Here is a 15,030-nt window from a genome sequence, read left to right on the forward strand (position 1 = left end):
ACGGCCTTTCTGTGTGGAGTTTGCATGTTCTCCCCGTGTCTGCATGGGTTTCCTGCGTGTTCCGGTTTCCCCTACAGTCCAAAGACATGCAGGTTAGGCTAATTGGTGGCTCTAAATTGACCGTAGGTGTGAATGGTTGCGTTTCTATGTGTCGGCCCGGCGATAACCTGGTGGCTCGCCCATAGTCAGCTGGGATGGGCTCCAGCTTGCCCACGACCCTGTAGAACAGGTTAAGCGGCTACAGATAATGGATGGATGGCTGGATGGACATTAAAGACACAGGTCTCCCTGCTCTCTTTTTCTGCCTATCACCTTATTTGTGTGCTTTCAGAGCTTGACCATGCAGTTCCGATACTGCCCTGCACTGTCGCCTCACACCAAGAAGGTCCGGGTTCGAGCCCAGTGGCCGACGACGGCCTTTCTGTGTGGAGTTTGCATGTTCTCCCCGTGTCTGCATGGGTTTCCCGCGTGTCCCGGTTTCCCCTACAGTCCAAAGACATGCAGGTTAGGCTAATTGGTGGCTCTAAATTGACCGTAGGTGTGAATGGTTGCGTTTCTATGTGTCGGCCCGGCGATAACCTGGTGGCTCGCCCATAGTCAGCTGGGACGGGCTCCAGCTTGCCCACGACCCTGTAGAACAGGTTAAGCGGCTACAGATAATGGATGGATGGATGGATGGATGGATGGATGGATGGACATTAAAGACACAGGTCTCCCTGCTCTCTTTTTCTGCCTATCACCTTATTTGTGCGCTTTCAGAGCTTGACCATGCAGTTCCGATACTGCCCTGCACTGTCACCTCACACCAAGAAGGTCCGGGTTCGAGCCCAGTGGCCGACGATGGCCTTTCTGTGTGGAGTTTGCATGTTCTCCCCGTGTCTGCATGGGTTTCCCCTACAGTCCAAAGACATGCAGGTTAGGTTAATTGGTGGCTCTAAATTGACCGTAGGTGTGAATGGTTGCGTTTCTATGTGTCGGCCCGGCGATAACCTGGTGGCTCGCCCATAGTCAGCTGGGATGGGCTCCAGCTTGCCCACGACCCTGTAGAACAGGTTAAGCGGCTACAGATAATGGATGGATGGCTGGATGGACATTAAAGACACAGGTCTCCCTGCTCTCTTTTTCTGCCTATCACCTTATTTGTGCGCTTTCAGAGCTTGACCATGCAGTTCCGATACTGCCCTGCACTGTCGCCTCACACCAAGAAGGTCCGGGTTCGAGCCCAGTGGCCGACGACGGCCTTTCTGTGTGGAGTTTGCATGTTCTCCCCGTGTCTGCATGGGTTTCCCGCGTGTCCCGGTTTCCCCTACAGTCCAAAGACATGCAGGTTAGGCTAATTGGTGGCTCTAAATTGACCGTAGGTGTGAATGGTTGCGTTTCTATGTGTCGGCCCGGCGATAACCTGGTGGCTCGCCCATAGTCAGCTGGGACGGGCTCCAGCTTGCCCACGACCCTGTAGAACAGGTTAAGCGGCTACAGATAATGGATGGATGGATGGATGGATGGATGGATGGACATTAAAGACACAGGTCTCCCTGCTCTCTTTTTCTGCCTATCACCTTATTTGTGCGCTTTCAGAGCTTGACCATGCAGTTCCGATACTGCCCTGCACTGTCACCTCACACCAAGAAGGTCCGGGTTCGAGCCCAGTGGCCGACGATGGCCTTTCTGTGTGGAGTTTGCATGTTCTCCCCGTGTCTGCATGGGTTTCCCCTACAGTCCAAAGACATGCAGGTTAGGTTAATTGGTGGCTCTAAATTGACCGTAGGTGTGAATGGTTGCGTTTCTATGAACCTGGTGGCTCGCCCATAGTCAGCTGGGACGGGCTCCAGCTTGCCCACGACCCTGTAGAACAGGATGAGCAGCTACAGATAACAGATGGATATTGACTATATATCTTGAATATCTTTGACGAGAACTTTAATATATCATTTGGGGGAAATATATTCTTGAAATTTTGATCCTTTAGAGTCCACAGTGTGTTAATAAGCACAAGAGATGTAAATCACAGCAACAATAAGGATCAAGTAAATATAATTTGTTTGGAGGGGGCAAAAAAACTAAATGAATAAATAATTATTTGTATGATAAATACGTATGCTCCATAATAATACATTTTATTATTATTTTTTTAATTGTTCGAAAGGGTTGAAGGATAATGAAGGATAAAGTAAGGATTGGTTGCTGCTGTTGTCCAAAGTTCCCGGATGAAAGCGTCCGCCATTTTTCCTCCAGTTTCACCGGCGGACGCGCTTCAGCACCATTCAGGCTGCAGCTGCTGGCTTGTGCAAGGGCCTGCTGCTTCATTCACACTCCGTTCTCCAAATCCGTCGCTGAAGTACACTCTCTGCACATTACTCACTATGGCTAATCGGGAGGATTTAGTATATCAAGCTAAGCTTGCTGAACAAGCAGAGAGATATGACGGTAAGATAAATTTTAAAGAAGAGAGAGAGAGCCGTGATGTCTGAACACTACACTAAGGCTAGCAGTCGGGCGTAGTGTTTCTAGTTAGCCTAGTGGCTAATTTTAGCGACCTAGCTTATGCAGCAATTGTGTGCAGCTAGTTAATGGGAAGTTTAAAAGATGTCTATATCTAGTTAACTCGCTTTCTAAGTCGTTTAACTGACGGACGAACGAGAAATCGGTTATCGAGTTGGGTCATTAGAATTCGATGAGGGATGGAATGAAGATGGAGACGTTAGTGGAACAGACAAAATGGCGGATAGTTATTGGGCGAGGCGAGCTGTTGCTAGCCAAGGCGGGGGGAGTTACAGACCTCTACACCCCACCTGACACCGACAGATTTAATTATAGGTTGCAGTAATCGTGATTAGACAAATCTGCTCGTTTACTCGTTAAATAAATCTCGGTTGTCAGTCCAGCAGTGGCGTTAGTCATGTTATTTCCAACTTGCTAAGTTAGAGCCTGAGCTGAAGTAGCTACCACAGCAGGCTGAGCTCATGGTGTAAGTGTGTGTTCTACAGAGCAGCACTGCTGCATGTCGACGAAGCTTTTCTTTTCTTTTCTCAGGTTGGCGCAAAAAAACATGACCAAGCAGGTGAATTCGACGAGCTCGTCCAATGTAATAAACACAGCTGACTGTCATCTTATTAATTTCACTTATATTGACTAAGCTATTAGTAATGAGAAGGGTTTTTGTCAAACCTACTGGAGCCCAGGCACTGAGTATCTGAAACAGTGGATCCAGACTACTCTAGTGTGCTCAGGTACAAAATGCCAGTTTAACTTGCACCTGAAATCAAAAAAGGTTTTTTGTACCTGCCAATTAGTGCACCAATAGGACAAAAACAGCATTGGATAAACTCCTGGTTTACTTTTGTAGTTTGCAAGTGATGGCAAAATGATTACTTTTTTGATGACTCATCCTGCACTAGTCTCGAGTTCATCCAATGAAATCTTCTCTAGACTGTGTAAGGGTTGTTTTACAATCAGGGTACGTAAGCTAAAAATCACATTTAACACTTATCTTCAATATCAAAAGGCTTGACTAAATAAACTTGGTTGTTTATTGTAGCTCTATTTACCATGCAAAAAAAAATTTGGTGATAACGTTATTTTTGGTGAATGTATGGCAATATGTGTCATATTTAGCAAAATTACTCGTGTCATTTAGAAAAAGTGCTTTTTTGACCACAGGTAGCTCCAAAAGGGATGCACTTAAATCATTCTTTATACCATAAAACACATATTTGGTTCCATATCATTGGAAACGTAGTTAAGTTTTAATGTTGAATGCCAGTAAGTTTTCAGACTATTTTGATCAAATTAGTATGTAATTGTGTCCAAAAAAAAAAAAAGTCCTCTCCGAGACAGCTAATTTTTCAATATAAAATAACATATCTAAAATGATTATTTTCATCCTAAAATGTGGTCAAGGTATTGGGACATAAATATTAGAGACAACTAACACAAAGCTTACAGCCTTATATTTAAAAGCACTATGGAAGTAGTGGATTCTGAATTGTCAAAAAAAAAAAAAAGTCCTCTCCGAGAATCCCTTCATTTGTTTCTCCCATCTTATAGCAGATTACACAAAACTACCATACACGTATGTCAAAAAATTATCTGAAATCTGTTCTTTAACTTGTCGTTCACTTAAAAACTGGTACAAGAACCAGTTTGAATCGATTTGAATTTTGGACCCCTGTGACACAAACTTTGTACCCTGATTGTAAAACAACCCATATGAAAGTCCTTATGGGCAAGTTTCACCACTCTCCAGCCATCGTGGTAAAGCCCTGGGTGGTTATTTTGGGCCAACAAGATCAGGCCCCCCCATCGAAATGAATGTAGAAGGGGCCATAACTTCATTTCGTCGCCATTGGGACGTAAAAAAAAGGTACATATATAGAAATAAAAGTTGAATCTGTTTTTTTTTTTTAAACACACTTAATAGTTGGTTTGTTTTGTTTCTTTGCTTGTTTTTTTTGCTGTTATATAGTAGCCAGTTGGCTTTTTTTGGGGTCAGAGATGTGCATACAGCTGCTATCTCTGCTGTTACAGACTTTTCCCGCTGTATAACTGTGGTACACTTCTTACCATGTATCCTTAACTCGGGTGCAATATATGTATATAGGAATCATTGTATATAAAATCACTTCATTTTGCTTTTACTTAAGTTATTGAACTTGTTTAAATTTTATTTATTCTTTTTAAGGACTATTTAATCTATTTTTAGACGTATTTACTTCCTTGATTCAGGAGCTTGGTTGCAATTTTGAATTTCCCTCTGGGGATTAATAAAGTAACTGATTCATGATTCTTTAAGTGGTTTGTCCTCCTCCCTTATAAGTTCTCTGGTGACTATCCCTTGGTTGAGGAACAAATGGTTGGAGGGTGCAATCTGTACAATTCAGTTATATGAGCGAAACCTTTCGGAGGCATGTTTTAACGACTTGTGCTGTTTCGTGCCAGAATGTCTTGCTACCTTATACTGATCAAGAACACAATTCTGTCTTCGAGTCATGGCTTCTCAAAATAAGTAATATCGTTTTGTCGACCATTCAGATGTAACGGATCGCTCCTGTTGACGGCTCTTCATCACGATCAGCGCTGCTGGCGGTCGAATTCGGTGCGGCATCATTCGCATGGCTTCTAGTTGTGTACGATCTCATCCTTGTCCAAGCGCATAGGTGGAGAAGTTCTCCACGGTTTAAAAAAAAATCTTAACTGTTTGGACTAGATCGCTAAGGTACCGTAGGGTTCTGTTATCTTCAGAGTGGGCGTGGCATATCTTGAACGTTGTTGTGTAAATCTGTCAGTTCAAAGCATCGTCACGTTAACTACTTGCTTCCAAGGAAGTATGTTCGTGTACATGGGGCTTAACGTGTAGTCCTAATGTGTACCCGTCTCCCAGTATGTATTCCACGTATTGGAAATATGAAGTCACTAATCGGTGTGACACGTGCCTCGGGAAGGAATGAATGAATGAGTGAGTGGACGAGAGATTTATTGTTGCAGTGAAATAAACACCACTGTGCCAAGATTGCTCTTTTTAATTTATTGCTTTTTAATTTTATAGAAATGGTTGAGTCCATGAAGAAGGTGGCTGGGATGGATGTCGAGCTCACAGTTGAGGAGAGAAACCTGCTGTCGGTGGCCTACAAGAATGTTATTGGAGCCAGAAGAGCATCCTGGAGGATAATTAGTAGCATTGAGCAGAAAGAAGAAAACAAGGGTGGCGAGGACAAATTGAAGATGATCCGGGAGTACAGGCAAACAGTAAGGAGTTATGATCCAGTTAATCCGATCACAAAGCAGTTGTCAGTTTTGTTCTGTCTCTCAGTCACAATGTTTCTCGTATTCAGGTTGAGACAGAGCTGAAATCAATTTGCAATGACATCCTTGATGTGCTGGACAAGCACTTAATTCCAGCTGCTAATTCAGGAGAGTCCAAGGTGTTCTACTACAAAATGTATGTGATTTATTTATTTTTTTAAATCAAGGTGCAATTAAAGTTTTTTTTATATTTGGCTATATGGAAAAGAATATGGGGGGGACAAAGGGATTTCTTAAATGATCACCTAATGGGTGAATTAATGACACGTTGGGTCTAATCATAGTAACCAGAAATGAACTGAAATCCTACTTCATTTTGGCAAACAAATGTCATCTTTTCTGGACTAGGAGTCTCAAACCAGTCATCGCCAATGTTGCTACTTGCCTTTTTTTTTTTTTTTTTAAATAAATTCATTATTTTCTTAGCCATATGTATTAAACATTCAACCTACAATAAAATGCTGGTTGATTTAACATGTTTTAAAAAGTCAGCAGGTTTAATGGGGAAAGTTTTTGCAAAAGTACCTGAAATGAAAGCGGTGAATGGTTGTGTATGAATGACTTAATCGTACATTTTGCTCCTGTGTCTGATATCACAGGAAGGGCGATTACCACAGGTATCTTGCTGAGTTTGCCACAGGAAACGACAGGAAGGAGGCTGCAGAAAACAGTTTGGTTGCTTACAAAGCTGCTAGTGATATTGCAATGACAGACCTTCAACCTACACACCCCATTCGTTTGGGTCTCGCTTTGAACTTCTCTGTATTCTACTATGAAATCCTCAACTCTCCTGACCGTGCATGCAGGTTTGTGTTCACTTTGGGATGTTTTACAGCTCTGATATATAACCGCAGAAACAGCCCAGAGTTTTCCCCCAGCTCTTACTGTATGTGTATTGGTGAACTTTTAATATGGTTCTTCAAATGGTCTGACAGATGAACTGTGAGCACACTCCTTAACGGCTAATTAAAGAGGAAGCCCATTTTGGCTTCTGTCTTAATGTTGGTAGCTGGGGAGTTGGCAGCATCTAATGTTGGGCGAAGGCTCGAGCTGAAGTGTCACCTCTGTCTTAATGCCTCGCCGCCTTGTTTCGTTGGAAATGCAGTACAACAGAGTAATGTGATGTTATTAATTTCAGGTTGGCAAAGGCAGCATTTGATGATGCTATTGCTGAACTTGACACGTTGAGTGAAGAAAGCTATAAGGACTCCACACTCATCATGCAGTTGTTACGTGATAATCTGACACTATGGACTTCAGACATGCAGGGAGATGGTAAGGCGCTCAGCAGGCATCACACGTCTGATTTCAAAACGAGGGATAGCCATGAGAAATTTGAGAAGCTTAGTGGACCAGGAGTCTAAGATATTATACACTGTATGGCCAAAAGTATGTGGACACCTGACCACACCTATATGCTCGTTGAACATCTGTTACGAGGTTAGTCTCCCCTTTTCTGCTAGAACAGCCTCCATTCTTCATTCCAGTTCATCCCAAAGGTGTTCAGTGGGGTTGAAATCAGGGCTCTGTGCAGCCCATTCATTCTTCTACTCCAGGCTTGGTAAACTGTCTTCATGTTCCTTGCTTGGTGCACAGTAGCATTGTCAGACTGGAACATGTTTGGGTCACTTAATGCCAGTCCTGGGAAATTGTAATACTACAGCATATAAAGATTTCCTGTAAAATTGCATGCTTCCAACTTTGTTCGGTGTTCACAAACATTTCACCATATAGTGTAATCTAAGGGCCAGTGAGAGGAAAAAAAGTTTGAATAATGAGGGCTGCATTTCTCTTTGTAAACAGTGAGTAAAGCAATACTGCTGGCTCGTGGTACTGTATGTTCAGAGATGGAACACAAGGTGGGACTCGGGTAAAAATGCCCATCTGCTTGTTAAGATGTGACGTAACGACTATTTCTGGGTCCAATCCTCACCTTTTCAGCATGCTGCAGTGCTGTCTCTCTGCGTGTGGGTCCCCCCCTTTTCTTTTTAAATAGGTCTGAGTCCAAAAGGTGAGATTGATTGATTTTTGATTATACCACTTGAGCACTAAACCAAACTGAAGTTAAGTGACTTACATACTAGTTGTTCGTCCTGATCAGTGGCAGGTCAAATTCCAAAGAAGGGTACATGAAGAAGGATGTTCACTTGCGTTAGATTACATTACAGGCGTTTAGCAGACACTCTTATCCAGAGCGAAGTACAACACACCTGGAGCAGTTAGGGGTTAGGTGCCTTCCTCAAGGACACTTCAACTATTCCTGTTGGTCCAGGGAATTGAACTGGTGACCTTTTGGTCCCAAAGCTGCTTCTCTAACTATTAGGCGATGGCTTCCCCCAATATATTCACACTTGGAATATAATAGAATGTGTGTGTAGTGTAATGTATTACACACACTTTTTTTCGTATAGAAACAGGTTCTTTGGTCGTGGCACCATGAACAAAACTTTTACTCCTTTACAGGATAAACGTTCTATCAAGAATATGGGCAACAGAAGCAGTGGTGATTAGATAATGTGATTAGATTAGTGATGGTGGTGAAGGAAACTTTTTTTTTTTTTAAATAAAAGTACTTGTAATATCTCTCAAAAGGGAGTTTAAAACAAAAACCAAAGAGAGGAGAGGGTGGGACAAACGGTGGCAATCAGTGATTTGTCGTGGGGGACCAGGTTTATCGGTGATTGGTCACAAGCGCAACGCAGTCAGGCATGACTCACTGCAACAAAAAAAAACTATCATGGCAAACCTGCCTTCTAAACTTGTATAATGGCGGCTGTGATGTGAGCTGGAGAGTCTTATCAAGTTGAAGTGTCAGTAAAATGGGCTGGGGAAAAAAGGAGCTAGATTTGTCACTAGGCTTTGCGTGTGTATATAAAGTTGCCAGATCTAGTGACAAGGTCTCTAGGTTGGCAATACTGAAGGGGTTTTGGACCCAGAAGTGGCTGTTGGTGTCAAATTTAACAAGTGGACAGGAAGCTCTTGTGTATGTTAGTTCAAACATCGTAACTAGTTATACATTAACTAGTTCCCACTGTGCTTCCAGCAGAAAATCGCTACAATCTAAACAATATTTATTGCTTCAATAAATCAGTAACTTGGAAGATTTTTAAGTATTTGAAATGCATTTGTTATGAATGATCCAAATTTTGAGTTCTCTTAATGCCGGGGACACAAACTCTACAGGCTGTATTACATTACCATATCATCTTATTGTCCAAAATGTTTTTGTCGTCCATTTAACCATTTGCTTCCCCCCCCATTCTTACTGTTTAGATTCCTAAAGGGTATTAAAGTTAATTGCCCACAAACTGTATTTGTAAGTGAGCCCATTTCTTGCTCTGCTGTGTTGCTAACCATATTGTCACTCACTCACCTTAACCTTTGTGCCAAGGTTTGCCAAATCCAGAAAACTACTTGTGTGTCTCAAGCATGTCTTGACATTAACAGTTTTATGGAGAAGTCTGCGGATGTGGAGACTTCATTGTGGAATTATAAAACAGGACTTGTGGTTATAGTTAAAGTACTATTAATATACTTGTAAATTCTCACCAGAGGGCATTTGGTAACATGTTTTGTAGCCATTGTTCATGTTTTCTAATGTTGGGGTCCTCATAGTTTTTGTAGCCAGGGACCCTTTTAAATGTTTCATGAACCTCACGATAACTGTGGCTCTGGCTATATGAAATTAAACCCATAAAATGAAAATTTATTAATAATTAACTCACTCCAAGCTGCAATCTAACAAGCATGCTGATTTTGTGTATTACACAACTTGAGTTTAAAAAAAAAAAAAGTTTCATATTAAAATCGTATACGAACAGTTCAATAACTAAACTAATGAAGTTTTACACATTCCCACCCCCCTGAATCTAATTTATGATATATAAATTTCCAGAGACTGCCTAGGTTCACCGTTCAAATCTAATGAGTAATAGCTTAAAACTATTCAGTCTGGACACATGGATGTGAAATTTTCCCAAAAGAATTATTAGATTAATCAAGTAATGGTCATAATGTAGTAATATTTGCTTGTTAAGCCGTGACGTAACGACCGTGTTTCCGGGGTCAAGCCTCGTCTTCACAACATGCAGCAGTCCTGTGCGTCTCATGGTTTGAATAGATCGGAGTCCAAAAAAATAAACAAGTGCCATGAAAGAAAATGTTTACTCGCTTTTAGTACTTATCAGATGTAATGGCTCCAAAAAGAACGTTTAGAACAAAGAGGCGAGAGGGTGGAATGTGCAACGATGGTCAGTGATTGGTGTGGGCGGACCCAGGGTTATCAGTGATTGGTCATGGGGCAGGACCATGGTTATCAGTGATCGGTTGCATCGCAAGCGTGAGTCAGGTGCTGCACTGTGAGTCACGCGAGCCTGCTTTCTAAACTCGTATAAGTACGACTGTGATGTGAGCTGGAGATCTGTATAGTGTTCAGCAGGCAAGGTCTGCTTAAGTCCCTAGATTTTTCACTAGGGCCCCCCCATTAAAGTTGCTAAAGGGGTCTAAAACATCACCAAATCTAGTGACAATGTCTCTACATTGGCAACACTGATGGGGTTAGTAATTGCATTATGACACATTAGATAACCATTCCTTTATTCAAGATATCTTGAATATCTTATTGTATAGGAGTTAACAACAGTGTTTCCTTTTAAAAAAAAAAAAAGTGGATAATTCATATAACCAGATGTCCTCTTTTGAGTTCTTTGCATGTATCCTTACATATCTGATGAACATTAATGACGGTCCCTTGCAGGGAGACTGACTGTAAAATACCACTATTGTGAGTGTAGTGCATGAAGTGAAAAACTGCAATAAGCCTATTTCAGAGGGACAAAGTGTTGAACTTGTGCAGATTGTCAGACATTCTAGATTTACATGTCTGCATCAGTGTGGCCAGAACACTGGGTATTACCCTCGCACATGGCTTTGTCTGTTATTAGGTTTAGATAGTCCACTGATTCACACCGGATGGTTATCACTGAATGCATGTTGCTATGACTCACATGACCCAGATTTTGCATGTGAACTCTTAAAACAAACTGCCATTGTGCCACTGATTCTTCACATACTGTGGCAACAAAAGATTGCAGGAAGTTGAGTAGGTGACTAAGAGGACGTCTGTGTCGAGTATCGACAAAATAAGATCAGGGCATCTTGAACTTTCCAGACTTGTATAAACTTAAGGTCGTTGCTAGTTTGTACTGGGGGGAAATTTAAAGATTTTGTTGGTAATCATTTCCTCCCTTGGTAAAACCTGTATGGCTCAGATAGCGTTCTGCATTTAAGGACTGAAATTGAGTGTTCGTTTCAGTGTGTCTCCATGTCCACTTGGGTGTCCCACAAATCAGATACGATGTGATGTGATGTGATATTTAGTAGGGGTGGGCAAAAATATCGATACGGCGATATATCGTGATACTTTGTCTTCCGATTCAATATCGATACTCAAAATTTGAATATCGATATTTTTTTCAAATAATAAATCACGTTTCAGACGGGTTGTAAATCCAGTACGACTTCCGCACCTCTGCTCCGCAAGGTGTCGCTGTGCCGCTACCCCACTGCAAGGCACTCTTTGTCTTCTCTTTTTTTCCCGGTGGTTGCAGTGAGGAAAAAAAAACAAGCAAGCATGGCTGTTAACGTAAACCTAGAGACGCCGCCGAACTTTAAGGCAGATGTTTGGAGGCACTTTGGATTCCAAAGGAAAGGAGGAAAAAAAAAAAACAGTGAGCTGGACAAAGAGTACTCACTTTGCAAAACCTGTTTCGCTCCAATTAGATATTCAGGTAACACAACAAACTTGTGAACTTGCTTAGCACGACACCACCCCGACATATTAGCTCAGCCGGAGCCACCGAAACCCGACCCGAAGCAAACTACACTGAACAGTGCCAAAGTCCTCCCGTCTACTTCAGTGATGTGACTTATTGTAACTGTGAACTTAATTTTGTCATTTAAGACCAAAAGCAAGAAGCTGCACTTTATTTTGCATTTTCAATTTTAGTGTGTGAGACACTGCATTTTATTTTGAGTATTTACTCAAAGTTCAGAAGAAATGTGATTCACTGAGGTTTCAGTTCAGTTTCAGTGTGTGGACGCTGACCCACACTGCACTTTGTTTCATAATTGTGCTCAGGGAGACTAAGATGCCCACTGCACTTTTCAATGTGTTCCAGACAGTGTGTTGTTCCTGCAAATATGTTGTAACTTGCGCTTGTATAGTTACAATAAAATGGCATGGATAATTAGAATTACATTGTTTTGACTCAGTTTGTCCCATGAATTATCACTATCATCTGATGTACATACAACTCGGATTTTAAGATGCATAATGCGTTTACATTTTTCAGTGAACTATGTAGAATATCGCAATATATCGCAGTATCGTATCGTGACTCAAGTATCGTGATGCGTATCGTATCGTGAGGTCCTTGGCAATACCCACCCCTAATATTTAGTTCAGGACTTACTCCCACAACTGCCGTGCTGTTTCTGTTCTGGAGTGTACCATGAACAAACAAAGAAAATGCGCTCAACCAACCTTTGATTTCAGATGCAGAATTTAAAAATTAGCTTTACGCATTGGTAATGTAGCTATATCATTTAAATGGTGCACCCTTGGTGCTGGTTCTACGTGAGGAAATAGATATTGAGGACGTCTTTGGGCACTTGGTTAGACAAGTCCACAGGCATGTGTGAGCGAATCGATCACCTGAGTCCTATCTCCACCCCACCCTGTCCAATCCACAGTCTGCTTTTGTTAATGATTTATTTCACCTTGTTGCATGTGTTCACTAGAAGTGCTTTGGTCTTGGTTGAACACGCTCTGATTATTGGTGCGTAGTGTGTGTTGCTGCTGCTGTCAGGACGTAATCATCTTTAAAATTCAGAAAAAGTTGCTCGATGAATTCTGATGTTGTGTTGTTTCAATGTGCAGGTGAGGAACAGAATAAAGAGGCGCTGCAAGATGTGGAGGATGAGAACCAGTGAAACATCACAGCCAATATGAGACTCCAGCCCACTCAACCCCTTCCCAAAGCCCACTCATAAAGGTGGCCACTAAGCCCAACCTCAAGAATGACACGCAACAGCTTGATGCCGCATTTTTTTTTGTTCGTTTGTTTGTTTGATTTTTTTTTTTCTGGTCATTGTTTTTGCTTTATTTTTATTTTATTTTTTAAATTATCCATTTAATTAAACCAAGAAACCACTTCTGAAAGAGACATCAACTGTAATTTCTGATGGGCAGAGCTTAATTTTTTTTTCGTTTTTTTCCCCTCCTTCCTTTCTTCCTCCCCCCTCGTGTGTGTGCGTGTGTGTATGTGTGCGTGTGTGTGTGTCCTGGTACAATGTTCCTTTTTTAAGTTTATTTGCTTGTTCCTCAACATTTTATCAGTTGCTGGATATATTTTGAGTTTTTCTTAATGTAATTGCGAATTAACTTTTATTACTATTACTGATATGTCTACTATTAGGCTATTAGTTGTTGGAGCTGTAATATTTGTGTTAGTGCAATTATCAAATGCAGTTAAAATGATTAAACCTTGGAAAAGGGCAAGTCAAAAATAAAGTGCTCTTTTTGTCAATTTAGTTTTTCAGAGCAAGTTTGCAAGTTTCTTGATATCCATGTGGAGCAAAATGCTTAACATCACAAAGTAGGAGTTACGTAGTGATACTTAGCAGTGGTGCGGACTGTAATTTGTGCTAAAATACTGTATTATGCACATAGGCTGATGGTGGATGGATAGTTGCAGCTCTAAAAATTGAAGGAGCCTTGCTGCTTTTAGAACTTAAAATGCAGGTCTCCATTGGCTGTTTGAAAATATTAAGCACTAATAAAGTTGATTTTAAGCTCTCATAAGTATATGAAAGTCTATTTCCCTTCTTCCCCTAAATTGAGATATTGCCTCCAATTTCTTCTGTACTTCTTGTTCATATTTAATTTGATGCTAATTTGTACTACTGGAAATTTGACTGGAGCCACAGACATGGCATCTGTATTATTGTTCTTATAGAGAAACAGCATGGAATTAACATTGGAGTTAAAATAAAACTGCCTCGAATTAAGCCTTTTGTGATTTTAATTTTGCATGTTTTATAATGTACTGTTTCCATGCTGATTCAATGGGAAACACTTCATTTAAAAGGTAAAATGAACACATGAAACTGCGTTTGCATTTCATCTGGAATGGGGCAAAATCACCCAAAGACCCGACAGGCTGTAACTGTAACTTTGAGAGGTCGGTGTGGGTTTCTGGTGGAACCTTTTGAATAAAAATGTTTCTTTGATTACTGACAATTTCATGGAGTTGGAAAAGCTTCTTGATAGGACGGTGATCAAACTTGTGCAGTACGTTAAACTCAAATCAGTTTCAGCGTTCATTTTGCATTTTGGCATGTAAAATTTTAAATCCAATGCATGTGAAGAAATGATTAGAGTCCTGAGAATTAAGCTTGGGTCTCTTGTGGAAGAAGAATCAAAAGCAACTTCTTGACATGTTCACAAGCCCTGACAGTGGTGCTTGAAAGTTTGTGAGCCTTTAGAATTTTCGGTTTCTGTATAAATATGACCCAAATATCATCGGAGTTTCACACATGCCCTAAAAGTAGATAAAGAGAACCCAACTGAACAAGACAAAATATTATAATTGGTCATTTATCTAATGATGAAAATTGTCCAGTATTATATATCTGTGAGTAGCAAAATGATGTGAACTTCTAGGATTAGCAGATAATCTGAAGGTGAAATTAATGTGTTTGCAATCAATGGGATGGCAATCAGATGTGAGTTTTTGCTCTGTTTTATTTAAAGAAAAGGGATCTATTAAAGTCTGATCTTACACTTCCACAAACGTATTGTGATCATTGCATGAATAAAGGAGATTTCTGAGGACCTCAGTGGTTTTTTTGTTTGTTTTTGTTTTTTATATATATATAAAAGTGTTTACTCATCAGACTGGAGGTGGTTACAAAACCATCTCTAAAGAGTTTGGATTCTACCAATCCACAGTCAGATGGATGGAGGAAATTCAAGACTATTATTACCCTCCCCAGGAACGGTAAACCAACAAAGATCACTCTTATAGCAAGGTGTGTAGTAGTCTTGAGGTCTCAAAGGAACCCTGGGTAACTTCTTAGGAACTAAAGGCCTAATCATATTGGCGAATGTTCATGAGTGCCATCAGGAGAACCCTGAACAACAATGGTGTGCATGGCAAGGTTGCA

At 41.0% G+C, this 15,030-nt stretch overlaps 1 protein-coding gene across 1 annotated transcript; it reads left to right on the forward strand.

Moving 5' to 3' along the window:
• Positions 1-2,236: 2,236 nt before the first annotated feature.
• On the forward strand, positions 2,237-14,698 carry ywhae1 (tyrosine 3-monooxygenase/tryptophan 5-monooxygenase activation protein, epsilon polypeptide 1). The gene is made up of 6 exons (XM_060943963.1): positions 2,237-2,427; positions 5,546-5,745; positions 5,832-5,938; positions 6,402-6,608; positions 6,941-7,077; positions 12,743-14,698. The coding sequence occupies exons 1-6, from the start codon at positions 2,364-2,366 to the stop codon at positions 12,793-12,795; spliced, it is 768 nt and encodes a 255-aa protein (XP_060799946.1). The 5' UTR covers positions 2,237-2,363; the 3' UTR covers positions 12,796-14,698.
• Positions 14,699-15,030: the final 332 nt, after the last annotated feature.

The sequence above is a fragment of the Neoarius graeffei genome, chromosome 17 (assembly GCF_027579695.1).
Source record: "Neoarius graeffei isolate fNeoGra1 chromosome 17, fNeoGra1.pri, whole genome shotgun sequence".
Classification (NCBI taxonomy): domain Eukaryota; kingdom Metazoa; phylum Chordata; class Actinopteri; order Siluriformes; family Ariidae; genus Neoarius; species Neoarius graeffei.